We start from the raw sequence: 20,971 nt of genomic DNA on the forward strand, positions 1-20,971 counted from the left end.
TGATGAGCAAGGTGAGCCAATAAACCAAACAATAAGACCCCTTCTTCCTAAATTTAAATATGTTAGTGGGTCTACTCATATGATGATTTTTGATTGGGCTTTGAGTTATAGGAATTCATGCTTAAATACTAAGTTGAGGGTTAGACAAATATTCTGAACCAAGATTGATTTAATTAATGTAGTTAAATGGTGACATGTAAAAAATTCACTTTAATATAAAGTACAACGTTTAATCATAACTTATAAGTAGTTATAGCGTAAGCATGAACCATCATGTCAATGATATTTAAATGGGGAATATCACAAAAATTCTAATTCATTTGAGATTTTAAAATTAAAAGATTCTCACACATGACACAATCTAATGGTTATGAAAGCCTACCATCATATTGACTCTTATTTTGTTGCTACTTTGATGTTGACCTTTTTCAAATCTAAAATAAGTATTAAAATTGTCGGTTCCTTCCCAATTTTATAATTTCCTTTGATCCTCCTGGAAAATCCAGTTGCGAGTGCTCCATCTTGTCGGCCTTGAATGTGGACATGTTATGGCTTGGTGAATTGGTCAAGATTGGATCTTGTTTAACCATTCACGCTTTAAGGGAACATGTATATATATATATATATATATATATATATATATATATATATATATATATATAATCACAATTGTTTAAACTATTCAACGACTTGTAACATATGGAATGGAAAATGTGAAATATCTCAACAGTACTAGTGATCAACCCCACAAAGAGATCTTCTTGATAAAATAAAAAATACCCACAAAAATCAGACAAAGAATAGGATTAAATGATTGTTAGAGATATAAACTTACTTTTATTTGAACAAGATTCTGGAAAAAATAGGATTTGTCAAACAAGCTACAAACACTACTTTGCTTGTAGGTATTTCAAGTATCAATGGTAAATAAAAAATCAAAGAAGCTCCTAAATTAGCATTCTATACTGATTCTCAAGGTCTTGAAGCATTAAAAGAAAATGAGGGTCTTTCAGGTTAGACAATCCTGAAAAGAAAAGATTAGAATATATAGCAAAATCAAATACCATCAATTGTAAGTACATTACTCTCCATGAAAACAGATGGTGAGACTAAAATCATAATTCAAAACATTGACAAGTACATGCAAGAAGAAGAAATATTGGCTGACCCACATAATTCTAATTGATCAAAGACAATTGATGATACTTGCTTATATAAGGAACAAACCAATGAGTTGGAGAGTCTGAAACAAATCTTGAAGAACAAATATGTGGGGCTAGAGTCTAGTGGTGATCCAATTGGAAACTCAAAGGTGAAACAAATTGAAAAAGATGTTGATGATGCAAAAAGAGAACTTTCGGAGTGTTTTTCAATATGCATTTGACTAGAAATCAAAATTGTTAAGAACTTGGAATCAGAGAGTTTATTCCCCTGTGATATCAGGTTCAAGTCATATGGTTACTAATATTGATGGTCACTGGAGGCTTACATGGTCGTTAACTTTAGGGCTCGTGGGATTAGTCGAGGTGCACGCAAACTGGTCCAAATATCCATGTTAATTTTAAAAAAATTGTTATGGTTAGATTATCTATTCCTTAAAAAAAAAGAGTTTAATTTCTAACCATAAAGTTAAGGATGAGTTTTCAGTTGAGGAAAAATGAAGCTCAAGAAAAAGTTTGGATGCATCAACAAGGTTTTCTAATAGAATCAACCGCATTTGATAATAATTGACCATGATCAATCAATTGTGATCGAACATTAACTAGAATCAAGCATGATGATCATCTAGTAGAAGTTGTTTGAATTTTTTCCTAGTTATATTAGAATTTATTTTCTAGTTAAGGTACATAATCTTGTTTTGATTTTCCTAGTTAATTAGCTAGGAGTCAGAATTAACATAAAGAAATTAACAGTTTAGATTTTTCCAGATTAGAAAGGTTTGGTTTAAGTTCTTATATAAGCAGCTTCATGCATAATTTCCAACAGTAGAAATTAAAAGACTTTGTGCGCTCCTACGTATGTACATTGTTTTTTTATGCGTTTCCCACGTGGTTTATCCGTTTTGTTTTTTCAATTTCAGCTTTTGGAGTTGAGACTTGCATATCCAAACTTGTCGAATCTGATTCTCGGATTAAATCACAAAAGAGTCTAGATTATTGGTGTATTGTGCAATAGGTTATTAAAATAATCTATATCAATTATTTTTATTAAAAATACATTGTTTTTAATTGCTTGATTTTGACTATTTTAAATTTAAATAAAGTCAATTGAATTATTAAAAACTCCTTCGATTAATTTGGTTTCATTAAATCAATAATATTTTTAGTTCAACTTAAAATCCAATCTGAATTAACTCTAAATTATAATTGTTTTAGATTAGATCATGACGGATTTAATAATGTATATCAACATGCTAAGTTGTTTTCCAACAATTGAATGAATTAATGGACTTTATTGGATAAATAGAGTGTTTAAAAGGGGATAAAGAGAGAGCAAAAAGGGAGAATAGAAGATCACAGAATCATTACTAATTGTGTTTTGCAATGGTGTGTGCACTAAAAGAAGCTTTGCTTTCTACCACTTGTACTCTATCTTGGTCAAACCACACTTTATTACCTTTAAAAGTATGTTTCTTTTAAAAGTATATTTATTTTTGAGGTAGATTTTGTGATTGTGGTTTTTAAAAAATAAATTTTAAAAAAGTATAATTAGGTGTGGTTAGTTGGATTTAGATATGTGTTTGGTAGATTTATGTACAGCAAAAAACATATATTGAAATGTTTGGTAGTTATATGATTGCGGTTGCTTTTTAAAGTGTCTTTTACTTGAAAATGCATTAAAATAATGTATTTTTATTTTTTAAAAATTATTTTTGATATCAGCGCATTAAAATGATCTAAAAATACCAAAAAAATATTAATTTGAAGCAAATAAAAAAATAAAAAATATCAAATTTTTCAAAAGCACTTTTGAAATGCAAAAACAAACAGTATTTTATGAAATTCAGTTAAAAAACATATAAAATTTACATCATAAAAACTGTATTTCAAACTTAATTTTTTAGTGCACCCCATAATATAAAACACAATTTTTACAGTTACTAAACACATTGCTGTGTTTTTTACACCGCAAACATAAAAACAAGTGCAAAACAAATGCACCTTAAATGTTTCCAACACGTTTGATGAAAAATATAGTTAGAGATCATTTGTTGGTATACCAAAAAAAATAATATTTAAGCTTTGCTCTTACGATGATTTATGCTTTTTTTCTTGATCTTAGTTAGCAATGTGTTCAATTCCAGATATTAATTTGTTGACGATCGATCCAAAATCTGTGTGAGAGCAACTTTTACGTTTTTTGAGCTTCTAAATATAACAAAATCCAATGCTTCAAGGTTTGGATTTGTAAGAGATGGCCGCCCTTTCGAAGAGTAAAAGCAAGACTAATTTTCTTTTGTTGCACACACCATTGAGATTTTACGTAGAAGCAACATTCTCTCATGCTCAGCTCTGATCTAATATTCTAATCTATACAAATCCCATACGATAGATATCCCAGAACTGTCTAGCTATATATACTTGCAAAGTGTGTTTCAAGAATCACCAGCAAAAAGATTGAGCACAAAACAGCAAGCACATAGCTAGATAGACAAATGGCCACTAAAACCAAGGAAAGCTCCATCCAGGACAAGACATTTTCAGGAGTTGGAAACCTCATAAAGCTCCTCCCAACAGGAACAGTTTTTATGTTCCAATTCCTTAACCCTGTCTTGACCAACAACGGCCAATGCCACACCGTTAACAAGTACCTGAGTGGCATTCTCATGGGCCTCTGTGGCTTCTCTTGCTGTTTCTCTTGCTTCACCGACAGTTACAGGGGCAGTGATGGCTGGACTCACTATGGAATTGCAACCATGAAAGGGCTTTGGCCATCTTCAGATTCTGCTGGGTCGTCCGTGGACTTGTCAAGCTACAAGCTTCGAGTTGGTGACTTTGCTCATGCTTTTTTCTCCCTGATCGTGTTTGCTGTGTTGTCCCTGTTGGATAGCAACACAGTCAAGTGCTTTTATCCTTCTTTCGAGTCCACTGAGAAGGTGTTGCTCATGGTGTTGCCTCCTGCCATTGGTGCAGTCTCGGGTACCGTGTTCATGTTGTTCCCTAACAAGCGCCATGGAATTGGATACCCTTCAAGTGATTCTTCACAGGATTCTTAGCGATGATGAATACATCTATACTATAAACAAATAGGTTGCAAAAGTCTTGAGGAAATTGGTTCCTGATTTGCAGCTCTATACCCTGAGAATGCTTCGTCTTTGAATTTGTATGATTGTTTAAGAATATAGAAGAGGGAGGAATGGATATATCATTAATTTCCCTTCAATATGTATAATAAGTTTGTATTTTGTCACAGTAAGAGGTAATGTGAATTGTCTTAATTCCATTTGTAAATTTGAAGCTGAAGACTAGTTCAGCTCAACTTCTTCACCTATGCAGGACTAATCAATCAATCCTTCCATGTATGATTGTTTAAGATTAAGTTCGTGTTTGGTAATGAAATGTAAAGTAAAATATGTTAAAATAATATTTGTTTTTTAGTTTTATTTTTATTTTTAATATTAACATATTAAAACCATTGACGTAAAACATCTAAAAATATTAATTTAATGTTTTTTCAATTAAAAAATAATTTAAAAACCATATTTTACCACACAATAAGTAAATGAAAAGCAACTTATTATCTAGATATCACATGTTGTGTTTGCCTTGTATTCTCTTATCATGCACTAGTAATAGGGTCGCTTCATTCTCCTCTTTTATCACTAGATTTGCATTTTCCTTAACCTTCTTGGTTAGACTCCAGCAATCCCTAGTATAATGATCTCTCTTTGGAAAATTATAGCATTTAACTTTTGATTTGTCAGACCCGAATTTTAAATTGTCATTGTCAGTGTAATCGATCGATCGGTTTCCTTCATGTGGTCAATTGGTTGACTTGTTGAGGCTGTCATGACCTCATCTTCCAAATCTATCTCTTCCTTCTCTTTTGCTTTGTCCAAATCCTCTACCCCTTTAAAAATATCTAGAACCATCTTACTTTGAAAAAAAGTGTTTGTGCACCCATATCCTTTTGAATCTCACTAACTCTTTCCTTATGGATCTGTAATTTTCTTATGAGACCTTGGATTGAAAGAACATACATATTTTGCGACTTCTTTATCGCAACTACCACATAATGGAACTTCTTTTACAGCGAGTGTAGTATCTTCTCTACCACACGTGTCTCTTTCATCTTCTCCTCATATCTCTTCATTTGATTGTATATAACAAATACTCTTGCAAAGTATTCTAAAATATTCTCTTATTCAAGCATATGTAACTTTTTAAGACATCACATAGCTTTTGTAAATGTATTTTTCTCACATTATCAGTTCATTGGTTTGATTCTTACAAAACTTTCCATGCTTGTTTGGTTGTGGTTGCATTAGCCACTATCTTAAAAGTGGCATCATCGAGACATTGATAGATAATTTTTAGAGCTTATTGATCCTTTCTTTGTGCCTTTTTCACAGCTTTTTTGTTAGACTGAAGTCAACATTTCTCCATCTATAAGCTCTTCAAAGCCTTTTCAACCGTCTCTTATACATCTTGAAAACCTAGCTAAAATTTTAGTCAAATACACCAAGTTTCATAGTTGTCCTTTATCAACTTAAGACATTGAAGTGTAAAGTTTGGACTGACCATGTTAACTAAACAAACCTAAGGTTTGATACCACTTGTTAGAAGAAAGATAGGTCTGGTATAAGATCAAAAACAATAATGCAATGTCAAGAATAAGAAGAAGATTGAGAGGAAGATATACTTTTATTAAGTGTTTCTCTTAGATATTTTGTGTCCTTTTGTACTACTTAATAATGCTGAATTACAAGCTATTTTTGGGCATAAAGTCCTAAATAATCAAGGAATTAAACTAATACAATAAAATTCTAATATGAATAGAATTTACCTATGCAGGACTAATCAATCAATCCTTCATGTATGATTGTTTAAGATTAAGTTCATGTTTGGTAATGAAATGTAGAGTAAAATATATTAAAATAATATTTGTTTTTTACACTACACCATTAAACAGTTTTACCGACGGACTACTTCCGTTTGTGCCAGGAATTAACTTCGTCGGTGAAATAATTACCGACAACTTCATCGACGAAACACGTCCGTCGGTATACTAGTCATCGGTAACTCCCATTTTCATCACTAATTCTGTTGCAAATAAAAAAAACACCCACCGATGGAACACCGACATGCTTACAGACGGATATGCGCGCGCCAAAAAAAAATTTTCTTGCGGGAACATTACTGACAGAATAAATCCGTCTGTAATTTCAACGATAATTACCGACGACCTGTCCGTCGGTAATTATGGCATTGGTGGTAATTGTGTGGCAACTCTCTATGAAATACCGATGGATATTATCCGTCGGTAAAGCCGTCTGTATGTAATCACCGACGGAGTATATCCGTCGGTAATTATGGCATGGTTGGTAATTATTTGGCAACTCTCTGTGAAATACCGACGGATTTAGTCCGTCGTATATCCGTCGGTATGTATTTAAAATATATATATACAAATAATTTATTAATAGTAAAATAGCTTAATAAACAAATAAAATTGCACTAAACATTAAAAATATAAAAGTAATGTTAAATAATATTCAGTACAAATTTAATGTGTTTAAAAAACAAAATTAAACTAGAATAGGGGCGGAGCTGGAGGAGGAGGAGGAGGAGGAGGCTGGTTGTTCCCGGGACCATACGGCCAAAAAGGAGCTGCACAAGTATCGTCACCTATCTTTGATCTCATCTCCATGACTATTTGACGGAGCTCATCATAATTTGTTGAGAGTTGTTGATATTGTTGTTTCAAGGCAATGAACTCCTCAGATTGGGTGTTCGATATTGATGGAGAGCTTCCAACATTTGAGACACTACGAGCCGAACGCAAGTTTTCAGCCGTAGTGTTGGAGAGCCCGTAGACCTGATTTTTATCCGGTCCACCAGACAATCCCACCTCCATCCACAAATCTGGATCGAAATCTGAATAGGTCGAAGGATTGTCCCCATATCTCTCTCTCAACCGCTATTACAGGTCTCCTGAAAATTCCGTCGGTAAAAAAATCATCAAATGCAATTCAAGAAAATAATAACTTACAAAATAAAATGAATGAACGAGCATACCACGAAGTGCTGAATACGGTTGTCCACGAACTGCTGCACCCTCTTTTGGCGGTCTTGACTCCGCACATGCGTCTCTACAAACAGCTCCATTGGACTTGACTGACGTCCAAGAGACGCAACCTGTAAGGAAAAAATAGGTTGAAAGTTAAATATATTATAAGGAACGAAAAATTAATTAACGATATATTTCATTAAAATTAATCTTACCATCCGCTTTGCATGTATTTCATTAAAATTAATATATTATAAGGATCCGCCAGTATGCGTGTTCACCGAACCATGAATTTACTGGTTCCAGTTGTCGGCGCCGGACTGTGAGCGTTGTGAGAACCGCTCTGAGGTCACATGCTCAATATATGTCGTCCATATTTCCCCTGAGATGAATGGTGGTTTGAATTCCTGCCAAACCGCCACCTCATTCCATCCTTCAAGACCGTTATCCCTCGCATGTCTTTTTAATTTTTTTTTGGGTGTCATACCAAAAATCACGCAACCTACTTCCATAGTAACAAATTAGAATTTAAAACATAAAATTATAAAACAAAAATAAATATTATTTTTGATGTTACCTAGTTGTCGCGTGATTCTCCCATACCCTCCTCACAACATTGTTGTTCGCCCTATCCCACTCAAATTTGTTCTCTGTATATAAATAATTCATATAAAATAAAAATAATACAAGATATAAAATTATAAAAATCATTTATTAAAAATAAGCTGGAAATTAAAAATTAACACCGACCTGAAATCGTTTAAACCATGCATCGATATTAGGTTTCCACTCAGGATGTTTGGAAACCTGGCTCCATTGAAACAATGGAATCTCCATCGACGATTTAAACGCCAATGTTATAATCCTTGCAGACTCAATGTTTGTGAACCTGAAATTAAATAAAAGTAGTAATATTAATTAGTTATTCATAAATTATGTTATAAGTATATAAAAAAAACTAAAACCTAAACAAACTTACATTGAGAGGTCATCCTTCCATATTGCCTGGTACTTGCGGGTGAATTGACCCCGCTGTGAAGGCACACCGTTTCTACGCTTTGAAACAGCGCTAGAAGAGGCAGCATCACAAGTTGGTGTAGATTCCTCGCCGTGATCAGCACCTAAGGATACGTCCTCCTCGCTGCTAGAAGAACTAGCTGTAACCGTCTTCTGACGACGTGCTGTAGATTTCATTCTACGCATCTACACAAATTTATACGAATAATTACATAATTAATTTTGATTATTTTAAAAAAAATCAACAGAGTCTCCCCTATACTGGGGGGTGCCAAGTTATCGACAAAAACATATTACACTTCCAATTTTATTTCACATCCCGATCCAATCATCCTGGATCTCAACCCAACTCATCATCATCAACACAAAACATTTTATTCAATAACATCATATAATGATATTCAAGTAAAAGAATCAATTTCAACTATGAACATTCATTGTTAAATTGGTACTTAGAGTTACAAACATTAGATTAAAGTCATACATTCAAATTTACATATTAATATTACATTTCAAGTTTTAGGAGACAAGACTCTTAATTTATAAATAATTATATGGTCAAAAGCAAAAGGTAACTAAATCAATATCATTCCTAACACGATCGACCCTAATAGACCTCAAAATAGAAATTAACGTGTACACATAAATATAAAAATGTAATAACAAGCAATAACAATGAAATGTCAACAATAATATTCTAAAATTAAGATAAACTAATTAAATTTAATTGTATATTTCAATTAACATTTAAGACATAAATTCAACAATAACAATTATAGCAATACAAACAATAATATCCTAAATTAAGATAACTAATTAAATGTAATTCTATATATATAAATTAACATTTTTAACATAAATTCAACAATAACAATTATAGAAATACAAACAATAATATCATAAAATTAATAAATAAAATGAAAAAACTAAAAAACAATATACAAAACAACATAAACACAAAACAAACAATACACAAAACTAAAAAACACTATATCAATTCAAAATAAATTTGGGAATAAAAAATGCTTATCTTAATAGTGTGTTGAATTTAAGATTTTATCTACAAACAATACACAAAACAAAGAACACCAAAAAAAATAATCATAATTAAAATAAAAAAAATACAAAGATAAAGAAAAAAGAATACATACCTTTTAAAACTACCACTAAAGCAATAAAATCCCTTCAAAAAGCCAAATATAAATCAAGAGGAGAAAAGAAATGGAGAAGAAGAGAAACTCCCTTCCAAAAGCCAAATATAAACAGAGAGGATAAGAGAAATGGAGAAGAAGAGAAACGGAGCTAGAGAAAAAAATGAACCAAATGGGGGGAGGGGGGTTTTATATAGCATTTTTTCCGACGGTATTACCGATGGACATTAATTGTTGTCGGTGGCATTAAATTCCGTCGGTAATACCGTCGGAAATTAATTGAAATGCACACCAAAAAAGTTCGAAAATCCCGCCAAACTTTTTGATCCGTCGGTATTTGTGCAGACGGACATGTGTTTGACATGCGTGCGCTTTGGGATGAGAGTAAATCCGTCGGTGATTTCGTCGGTATTTTACGTCGGTAAAGTCGTCGGTGTACCCATCGGTGATTGTGGCACAATCCCATAATTTTTTTACAACTCTCTATGAAATACCGACGGGTATGGTCCGTCGATGTCGTTGTTGGTGAAAGTGGCACTATCCCGTAAATGTTTTTGCAATTATCTATGAAATACCGACGGGTATGGTCCGTCGGTGTCGTCGTCGGTCAAAGTGGCACAATCCCGAAATGTTTTTCAACTCTCTGTGAAATACCGATGGGTTACAGTCCGTCGATGTACCTATCAGTGAAACCGTAAAGTTTTCTTATTTTTTTTATGTAACCCTGTCACAAAATCTTGAATTGCAATCTTACAATACACACAACACAATAACAAGGGCTGACCATTAAAGAAGAATAAATATTTCATGTTTCAAATTATTACATTATAAAATAAGGCTTTAGAACATGTTTAGTTAGTCGGAATTTATCTTCGTCCTCTATTGAATTGTTATCATCAGCTTCATCGCACTCTTCAATTTCGTTATCATCTTCTTCAACAACATTCTTTTTTCCACTAGTAGAGCTCAGAACAACATTCAACTCCTCTGCGTCAACATCAACAAGACAATCGTTGAAAACATGAAAATTCAAACTTTCTTCTAAGTCAATCGATGGAGCAACTCGGTACGGTTCAACCAACTCACTAACTTGAAAGACTTCATCTATCACACTTGTGTCTTCGTTCTCATCCTGAACAACCTCGACACGACCCTTGGGTTTTGTTTTTAAAATGGATAACCAATCAACTCTTGATCGGTCCTTTCTAAAGGAAAGGGTGTATGTGTAATAAACTTGTTGGCATTGCTTTGCGAAAACAAAGACGTCGTTTACGTTGCGGTGTCTAGCTTTTGAGTTGATTTCAACGAGACCATAGTGAGGATTTACTCTGATTCCTCTGTCAGTTGTGTCATACCACTAGCATTTGAATAAAAATACTCTATTTTGCTCGCTATGATATTGCAGTTCAATGACCTCTTCCAATCTACCATAGTATTCAACTTCAAACTCACTAGAAGTCGATCCCTTAATACAAACACCACTGTTATATGTCTTTCTTCCATGCCCGTACTCTTCAGTATGAAAGACATATCCATTGATAAAATACCCATTATAGCACTTGACTTTTCTTTCAGGGCTCAGGCATAGTAAAGACAATGAAATAGCAACACTACCTCCTATTTGATAAACCTAGCTTGTAAATTAAATACAACAATAATCAATAAACGGATATTATGTAACATTGACTACAATTAATTACATTGCAAGAGATAATGAGTTTGTGATAGGATTTACATGTGCTCTAAATCATGTGGCAAATTGTTCATCTTGTAATTGAAAGATCTGGGATTCGGTCAGCCGTGAGTTATTGGACAGTAAGTATCGTCGATGTTGCCTGCAAGGTTGTTCCAAATTATATGAGTGTATGGTATCACAAAACATAAATATTACACTCTTGACAAAGTTTAAGTCGAACATCTACTTACTTAATAAAAGGTCTTAGCTCATCACAGTTAAATAGGACATAATTATGTGCTTGTCTAAACTCTATTTCAGACAAATATCTTCCCCTCACGGCATTTTTAGGTATGGATCGTCCAGGATTGGAGAATATTGACAATTTCCTACTTGAAGGCACTTCACCACCATCATCATGCCGTGGAACACGGTTTATCCTCGTTCTCAATTGAGGTTCAAAATAGTATGAGATAAATGTTGAGATCTCCTCAACAATATAGGCCTCACATATTGACGCCTCAACATGCGTCTTGTTCTTAACCCTTTTTTAAGATTGAATAAGTAATATATATATATATATATAAATAAAAAATTATCAATTAAAAACATTAAAAATAAAAATAAAAATCTTTAATTATAAATTACATAGCTCATGTAATATCTAACATCTCGAATGGATACATCCATCTGTACTAGACCGGTCCTCCAACTTTTACCTCAAACGGTAAATGTATGGGTAGATGCTCCATTGAGTCAAAAAATGATGGAGGAAATATCATCTCAAGTTTGCATAATGTCTCGACGATATTCTTTTCAAGCTTTTCAATGTGATCAACATTCAACTTGTTGGAGCATATATCTCTGAAAAAATGATTGATCTCCATTAGTGCATCCCATATCCTCTTTGGCAACAAATCACGAAAAGCTAATGGGATGAGTGTTTGCATAAACATATGGCAGTTATGACTCTTCATTCCATATAATCTGCATTCCTCCATATTAACTAGCCTTGATATGTTCGAGGCATGTCCATTAGGGAAACATAGACTCTTAAGCCATTTATATACTAGTAGTTGTGCGTTTTTCTCTAGCACGAAGCTTGCTCTTGGTTTTGTGACTCGTGACCCATCACAAACCAACTCCATATTTTTACGGTTACAGAACAGCGCTACATCTAATCTAGCCTTGATGTTGTCCTTTGTCTTCCCCTTCACATCCATGACGGTGTTGAAAATGTTCTCAAACACGTTCTTTTCAATGTGCATGACATCAAGGTTATGGTGGAGAAGATTGGTCTTTTAATAAGGAAGCTCCCAAAACATACTTCGCTTCACCCAATTATAGGTCAAACCAAAACCACGAAACTTCTGCTTACCTGATTGGAGACCAAACACAATGTCACCATACTCTGACATAACATCAAACAATTCTTCACCGGAAAGACGCGGGGGTGCAATATCCTTTTGAACTCTGCCAACAAAGAAATCCTTTCTGTTCTTTCTATACCTGTGGTTATGTGGCAAGAAATAACAATGACAGTCAAAAAAAGAAGCTTTACCTCCGTTTGTTAGCGTGAATGCCTTGTTGTTCTCCATATAGTATGGACATGCTAGCTTTCCATGTGTGCTCCAACCAGAAACCATTCCATAAGCTGGGAAATCATTGATAGTCCACATCAAAGCCGCTCTTATAACAAAATTATGTTTCCTGAAGATGTCATAAGTCAAAGCTCTAGAGGACCACAACTGCGTCAACTCATCAATCAATGGACGAAGACAAACATCTATATTCTGCCCCGGACTGCTCGGACCTGGTATGAACATAGATAAAAACATGAACTCCGGCCTCATACACATCCCCGGTGGCAAGTTATAAATTGTCGGTATGACAGGCCAACAAGAATAAGGAGCAGCAAATGACCCGAATGGGTTGAATCCATCTGTACACAACCCAAGATGCACGTTCCTTGATTCAGCTGAAAAGTGAGGATGCATACTGTTAAAGTGTTTCCAGGCTTCACCGTCAGAAGGATGAACCATCACTCCATCAACCGCATGGTGTGATTGGTGCCATGTCATGTGCTCAGCAGTCCTTGGTGACATGAATAACCTCTGCAGTCTAGGTGTGATTGGGAAGTATCTAAGTTTTTTATATGCCACAAGAGTCTTCCCTCTACCAGTTCTGGGTTTGTAACGGGAATGCCCGCATGTCATGCACTCGGTCATCTCTGTATTTTCAAGGTAGTATAACATGCAGAAGTTAAGGCATATATCAATTTTCTGGTATCTTAAATTAAGGGGTTTCATCATGGACTTGACAGCATAGAAGTTCTCTTTCAGCCTGTTCCCTTCAGGTAAAATGCTTCTCGCCCATTCAATAATCTTGTCATAACTAGCCTCACTCAACCCGTGATTTGACTTGATGGTGAACACTTGTGCTACGGCTGATAATTTACTATGGTTTGTGCAGCCATCCTATAATGGTTCGTCAGAATCTCTCAACAGATCAAAAAACCTTGCTGCATCTGCATTAGGTTCTTCTTCTATGATTAGACATTCCCTGACATTACCTTCACTCATTCTCATTGCATCCATAACCATATTTCTGTAAGGATTACTGTTCTCATTTCTAACTTCATGCATGTTGCTAGCATTAGAAGTTGACACAACCACCTGTTCTTCCATGCTCTCATCAGGAACAAATAGTTCTCCGTGAGCATACCAACACAGGTAATCCTCCATGAACCTTTTAGTTAGAAGATGCATCGTTAGAACATCTTGATGTAGAAACTTTAAATCTTTACACTTCCTGCATGGACACCTAATACTGCCGTCAGTAAAATTCCTCGGAATAGATGTTGCAAAATTAATAGAACCCTGGACACCATTACAATAATTCATCCTCCGCAATCCTTGGGGCGAGTCCCGATACATCCATGAATGATCATCCATGACTTCTTTTGAACCTCTATAAAACATAACAAAAATATTGGTTTTCCCCGACATTATCCAACAAACTAAAACAACACTTATGTTAAATATTCATTATAAATTATCAACTATCAACGTTCATACATACAAATTTATACATATATAAATTTACAGAAATCACAACTTCGAAATAGAATTGATAACAATTAAACAAGACTCATTAAACAAGCTATTACTTATTTATTTCATCATAACACATTTAATTCGGTGTAATTCAAACAAAATTTCAACAATTTACAAACAAATATAATTTGACAGATTTTGAGCACAAACTATAATAACTACAAAATTATACATTCATACTACAAGTTTCTTCGACAAATAACAATTAAACAAGTACAAACGTTAACAAAATACATATACTAAAACAATAAAATTCACATTTAAATATTAAAACTAAAAAGGATAGATTTACTTAGAAAAAAATGATAAAATCTACAAGAAACGGATATTGTGACCACATACAAGATATAAGAAACTTGAGTGCTCGTGTTGAGAATAGTGGAGAGTTGGGATGGGTGGTTAGCTGCAGTTTGGGAGGGGAGAGATGGGATGGGAAAGAAGAAGAAGGAGAAAGAGAGGAGGAGAGTGTCGGCAGATGGGTGGGTATATAATGGTTGATTCCGTCGGTGACAGTGCCACGTCACTGTAAGGCTATCTCAGTTTGAATCCATCGGTCATTCTGTCGGTAAAATCATCTGACGTCACTATGCCTTGTATATTTCCAGACAAACTGTATACCCCGTCGGCGAAACGGTCGGTATATACCGTTGGTTTTCTCCAGTTTTCTGGTAGTGTTAGTTTTATTTTTATTTTTGATATTATCATACTTACTTCCGTCGGTATATACCGACCATTTTGCCGACGGATATATGCCATCGGTATATATCGACAGATTTTTAGACGGAATTAGTTCCGTCAGTAATTCCGTTGGTTTTCTCTGGTTTTCTGGTAGTGTTAGTTTTATTTTTATTTTTGATATTATCATATTAAAATCATTGAAAAACATCTAAAAATATTAATTTAATGTTTTTTCAATTAAAAAACAATTTAAAAACCATATTTAACCACACAATAAGTAAATGAAAAGCAACTTATCAAGGCTAAGACTGGGCAAATCTTTAGATTTTGCCATTATAGGCCTAGTCATATTAGAAATGGACCCTTATCTATCATGTGTCCATCTTTCTAGTGGGTAGCTGAGCTCTAGGTACACATATTCTCCTAGGTGCATCCTGTTGGAAGAAAGATAAGTGTGGTATAAAATAAAAAAAACAGTAATGCAAAGTCAAAAATTTAAGAAGACAATTGAGAGGAATATATAATTTTATTAAGTGTTTATCTCTAAACTCTCTTACTTAATCTATCTTTCTGTACTACTTAATAATGTTGAATTACAAGCCTATTTATAGGTATAAAGTTCTAAAAAATTAAGAAATTAAACTAATACAAGGAAATCCTAATCTAAACAGAAATGCTATTATGTTAACTGAACTGGTCAACCAATTTATTTAATCCAACTAGTTAATCAATCTCAACCGATCAACTTGTTCCCAACCGATCGACCGACTCAACTAATTTCCAGAAATCATCATACTTTCAGCATCCCTCCTTAAACTTGATTTCTTCATAACTCTCAACATATTTCTCATCTTTATAAAAAGATCATTTTTCAGTGGCTTTATGAAGATATTCGCGACTTGGTCTTGTGTCTTCACATACTTGACTTTAACATCCTTGTCTATAATGCAATCTCATAGGTAATGAAATCTTGTGTCAATATACTTACTTCTATCATAAAATACTAGATTTTTTTTACTAATACAAATGTTGATGAGTAATCCATATAAATTTCAATAGGCTTCTCTTATGGCACTCACAATTATTTCAATAATATCATTAGCCATCTGGAATGAAAAACACATGTGTGATAGCTATATATTCAACTTTACATGTTGACAAATTGACTATAGATTATTTCTTTGAACTATATGTAAATGTTGTGTCTCCCATGTAGAAAACAAAACTCGTAGTGCTTTTCTATCATCCATATTTTCAACTCAATCATTATCACTATAACCCACAAGTTCAAAGCTATTAGAATAATCATAGAACAAGTCAAAATCAATAGTAACTTTGATATACCGAAGAATTCACTTTAATGCTTTGAAGGTGTCATGATTGGTATCTCTATAAATTTACTCACAAGTTCTATTTAAAAAAAAAAACATCTGGACGAGTGTATATCAAATATCTCAAACTCCCGACTAAGTTTGTGAATGTTGTAGAGTTTATCTTCTCTCATTCATTATTTTTGACATCTTTACTCCACACTCAATTGGAGTATTTACTCTTGCACAATCCTCCATTTTAAACTTCTTGAGAACCTCCCTTACAAAATTCTCTGGATTCACAAACATTTCATCTTCTACTTATTTGATCTTAATCACTAAGTACTGCAACATAAGATCAATATCTATCATCTCAAACTCCTTAATCATTGCTTGCTTGAAGTCTCCAAATATCTGTAGATTATTTCCTGTAAAAATCAAGTCATCCACATACAAACATATAATAAGAGTATCACCACTCTTTTAGATAATTACATAGATAGCATATTCATGAGGGTATTTAACAAATCCATTCTTTAAGAAATAGCTATCAATATAACTATACCAAACTCTCGAGGCTTGCTTCAATCCATACAAGGATTTGTTCTACTTTAGTAACTTGTCTTTATGTCGCTTCACTTCATATCTTATAAGTTTCTCAATATAGACCTCCACTTCAAGAAAACCATAAAGAAAAGCTGATTTGACATCTATTTGATATATTCTCTATCTATGTTGGGAAACAGTGGTAATGATTAATTGAATGGTCTCCAATCTAGCAATTGCAGCAAATACTTCATCATAGTTAATCACATACTTTTGACTATAGCCTTCTGTCATTAACCTTGCCTTGTACATTTATACTTCTCTTTTGATATTTTTTTCTTCTTTGAAGATCCGCTTGACACCTATTGACTTTTTTCTTCTTGGTCTAAGAATCAATTTTCATATGCAATTTCCATATGTCATTCTTCTCAATTGATGCAATCTTTTCATCCCTATCAATTCTTTATTTTTCATCTTTTATTGCCTTTCAAACAATATATGATCACATGTAACAAGGTGATAATATAGTGTTATATCATCATCAATAGAATTAACTACCTCATATAAATCATCAAGACTTCTCATCTTTCTTGGTAGAGTTGGTAGAGTACCACTACTTGAGCTTCCACTAGAAAAAAAAAAAAAAAAGTTGATCTCATTGTTGTTTCTCTTGTTTCACCGACAATTACAGGGGCAGTGATGGCTGGACTCACTATGGAATTGCAACCATGAAAGGGCTTTGGCCATCTTCAGATTCTGCTGGGTCGTCCGTGGACTTGTCAAGCTACAAGCTTCGAGTTGGTGACTTTGCTCATGCTTTTTTCTCCCTGATCGTGTTTGCTGTGTTGTCCCTGTTGGATAGCAACACAGTCAAGTGCTTTTATCCTTCTTTCGAGTCCACTGAGAAGGTGTTGCTCATGGTGTTGCCTCCTGCCATTGGTGCAGTCTCGGGTACCGTGTTCATGTTGTTCCCTAACAAGCGCCATGGAATTGGATACCCTTCAAGTGATTCTTCACAGGATTCTTAGCGATGATGAATACATCTATACTATAAACAAATAGGTTGCAAAAGTCTTGAGGAAATTGGTTCCTGATTTGCAGCTCTATACCCTGAGAATGCTTCGTCTTTGAATTTGTATGATTGTTTAAGAATATAGAAGAGGGAGGAATGGATATATCATTTCAATATGTATAATAATAAGTTTGTATTTTGTCACAGTAAGAGGTCATTCGAATTGTCTTAATTCCATGTATGATTGTTTAAGATTTAATTCGTGTTTGGTAATGAAATGTAAAGTAAAATATGCTAAAATAATATTTGTTTTTTAGTTTTATTTTTATTTTTGATATTAACATATTAAAACCACTGAAAAACATCTAAAAATATTAATTTAATATTTTTTTCAATTAAAAAACAACTTAAAAATCATATTTAACCACACAACAAGTAAATGAAAAGTAACTTATTATCTAAATATTACATGTTCTCTTTGCTTTGTATTCTCTTATCATGCACTAGTAATATGATTCCTTCATTCTCCTCTTTTATCACTAGATTTGCATTTTCCTTAACCTTCTTGGTTTGACTCCAGCAATCCCTAGTATAATGATCTCTCTTTGGAAAATTATAGCATTTAACTTTTGATTTGTCAAACCTGGATTTTAGATTGTGATTGTCAGTGTAATCGATCGACCAGTTTGCTTCATACGATCGATTGGTTGACCTATTGAGGCTGTCACGACCTCCTCTTTCAAATCTATCTCTTCCTCCTCTTTTGCTTTGTCTACATCCTCTACCCTTTTGAGAATATCCAGAACCATTTTACTTTGAAAAAAGTGTTTATGTACCCATATCCTTTTGAATTTCACTGACTCTTTTCTTATGGACTTGTAATTTTCCTATGATACCTTCGATTGAAAGAACAAACATATTTTGCGACTCCTCTATTGCGACTACAACATAATGGAACTTCTTTTACAGCGAGTGTAGGATCTTCTCTACCCCACGTGTCTCTTTCATCTTCTCCTCATATCTCTTCATTTGATTGTATATAACCACCACTCTTGCAAAGTATTCTAAAATATTCTCTGATTCAAGCATATGTAACTTTTCAAGACATCACATAGCTTTTGCAGACGTACTTTTCTCACATTATTAGCTCCTTGGTTTGATTCTTACAAAACTTTCCATGCTTGTTTGGTTGTAATTGCATTAGCCACTATCTCAAAAGTGACATCATCAAGACATTTGTGGATAATTGTTAGTGCTTATTGATCCTTCCTTTGTGCTTTTTTCACAGCTTTTTTGTTGGACTGAAGTCAACGTTTCTCCATCTATAAGCTCTTCAAAGCCTTTTCAACCGTCATACATCTTGAAAACCTAGCTAAAATTTTACTCGAATACACCAAGTTTCATAGTTGTCTTTTTTCAACTTAAGACATTGGAGTGTGAAGTTTGGACTGACCATGTTAACTAAACAAACATAAGGTTTGATACCACTTATTAGAAAAAAGATAGGTGTGGTATAAGATCAAAAACAATAATGCTATGTCAAAAACTCAAGAACAAGAAGAAGATTGAGAGGAAGATATACTTTTATTAAGTGTTTCTCTTCAAGTTCTCTTAGATATTCTATCTCTTTGTGTACTACTTAATAATGCTGAATTATAAGCTATTTTTGGGCATAAAGTCCTAAATAATCAAGGAATTAAAGTAATACAAGAAAATTTTAATCTGAATAGGAACTATTTTCTTCCAACTGAATCAGTCCATCGTTTCTCAACCGGTCGACCAATTTATTTAATCCAACTGGTTGACCTGTTTTCATAAATCAATTTACTTTTAGCACATCCCATGTCATACACATCCCTCTTATTCAGTAAGTATCATTCTTCTCTAAAAAAGTTTGAGATTGACTTTATAATTAGAGAGATCGACCGAATTCTCACCCTCTATTTGAACTTGTGAGTGCAGTTTACCCATCAGGATCAACCATACCAGCCCAGTTCAGCCTGTGTAAAGGGAGAATGCTAGAAAATGGAAAATAGTCATTATTTTGGATAGTCAATGGAGGAAGTTACGCTCGAGCACCATTGGGAGTCCATAATGGAAAATAAAAAAATGATGGGATACCATTATTCATTATTGACCTTTTTGCTTTTTGTGCTATGAATTGTCATTATAATTGACCAATCCTTGGCTCCCAAAAAAAAAAAGAAAAAAAAAAGACATTATTCATTAAGGGTTTCGTGCAAGCTGCTGCACATGAAGGGTCGTTTGTCTAGTGATGCTCGCGGGGTTGGAGTTGAACACTTCTTTCTCACTAGTTTGGGAATTTGGAAATGGTGAATCATTTGATGAGTATTCAAGCTCTTTAGGGTTTTGTAATTAAAAAAAAAAACCTTTTAGATGCTGTCTAGGAGCAATGAATTAATGAAATGTGTACTTGTAAGAGTTTAAAATAATTAAATAGTATTTGATTAAATTTTATTCTCATGGTCTTAAGATATAAAATGACCAATATACATCATAACATATTAAGAATATTTTAATAAAATATGTATTATTTTATATTAAATAATGTATATTTTTAAAATCTTATATGTTACGTGTGTGGGTGGATGTTTACATGCATATTTTTTATTAGATAATTCTTAAGTTAAAAAAGTTAGGGGGGCAAAATAGGGTGATAGTATATATACATTTTATGTCAATAAAAAAATTATCAATAAAACGAATATGAAAGAAGTTTTATCAAACAGAGCTAAATAAATAAATAAAATATCTTGATCGAGAAGATGCTTTCATTTTTTTTTTGTCTTTTATGTATAATTAATTAATTATCCGAGTTAGATACAATTTTTTTTATAATCATAATCGTAGATGTTCGGATCAGCTCATGCGCATCTCAATTAATCCTCTAATACCCTAAAGTTAATATTCTAAAGTTAACAACTAGATAAGCCTCTAGTAATCTTAAGGTTTGTGACATTCGAACTAATGACTCTGGAAAGCAAATTTAAAATCTGACCAAATGAATTACATCCTTCTAATTAAATACATGTTATTTAATATTTCACGTCTTGCGAGAATCGTGAGCGATATTCAAAGAATTAATTTGAATTTAAGGGGAGAAAAGACATTTGAAGTATGATTAGTTTTTAGACGAACAATGAGGGGTTTTTGACATTTGGGGTATAGAGTTGATCCTTCAATTCAATTTAATAATTATATTTTTTTTCAAGATT

The 20,971-nt window shown here is 33.4% G+C and overlaps 2 protein-coding genes and 1 long non-coding RNA gene across 3 annotated transcripts; 2 read left to right on the forward strand and 1 right to left on the reverse strand.

Moving 5' to 3' along the window:
* Positions 1-3,580: 3,580 nt before the first annotated feature.
* LOC133696895 (protein DMP2-like) lies at positions 3,581-4,522 on the forward strand. Its single transcript, XM_062119189.1, has one exon. The coding sequence runs from the start codon at positions 3,656-3,658 to the stop codon at positions 4,214-4,216; it is 561 nt and encodes a 186-aa protein (XP_061975173.1). The 5' UTR covers positions 3,581-3,655; the 3' UTR covers positions 4,217-4,522.
* A 2,246-nt stretch (positions 4,523-6,768) lies between these two features.
* Positions 6,769-7,698, reverse strand: LOC133696143 (uncharacterized). The gene is made up of 3 exons (XR_009842627.1): positions 7,446-7,698; positions 7,239-7,358; positions 6,769-7,154 (listed from the first exon to the last, which is right to left on the reverse strand). It is a non-coding gene; the product is annotated as an uncharacterized LOC133696143 (long non-coding RNA).
* A 9,687-nt stretch (positions 7,699-17,385) lies between these two features.
* On the forward strand, positions 17,386-17,903 carry LOC133697316 (protein DMP2-like; the record flags this gene model as incomplete). The annotated part of the gene is made up of 1 exon (XM_062119791.1): positions 17,386-17,903. A coding segment is annotated over one exon (366 nt), but the record flags the coding sequence as incomplete, so codon positions are not given.
* Between the last annotated feature and the right edge of the window lie 3,068 nt (positions 17,904-20,971).

The sequence above is a fragment of the Populus nigra genome, chromosome 6, assembly GCF_951802175.1.
Source record: "Populus nigra chromosome 6, ddPopNigr1.1, whole genome shotgun sequence".
Classification (NCBI taxonomy): Eukaryota; Viridiplantae; Streptophyta; class Magnoliopsida; order Malpighiales; family Salicaceae; genus Populus; species Populus nigra.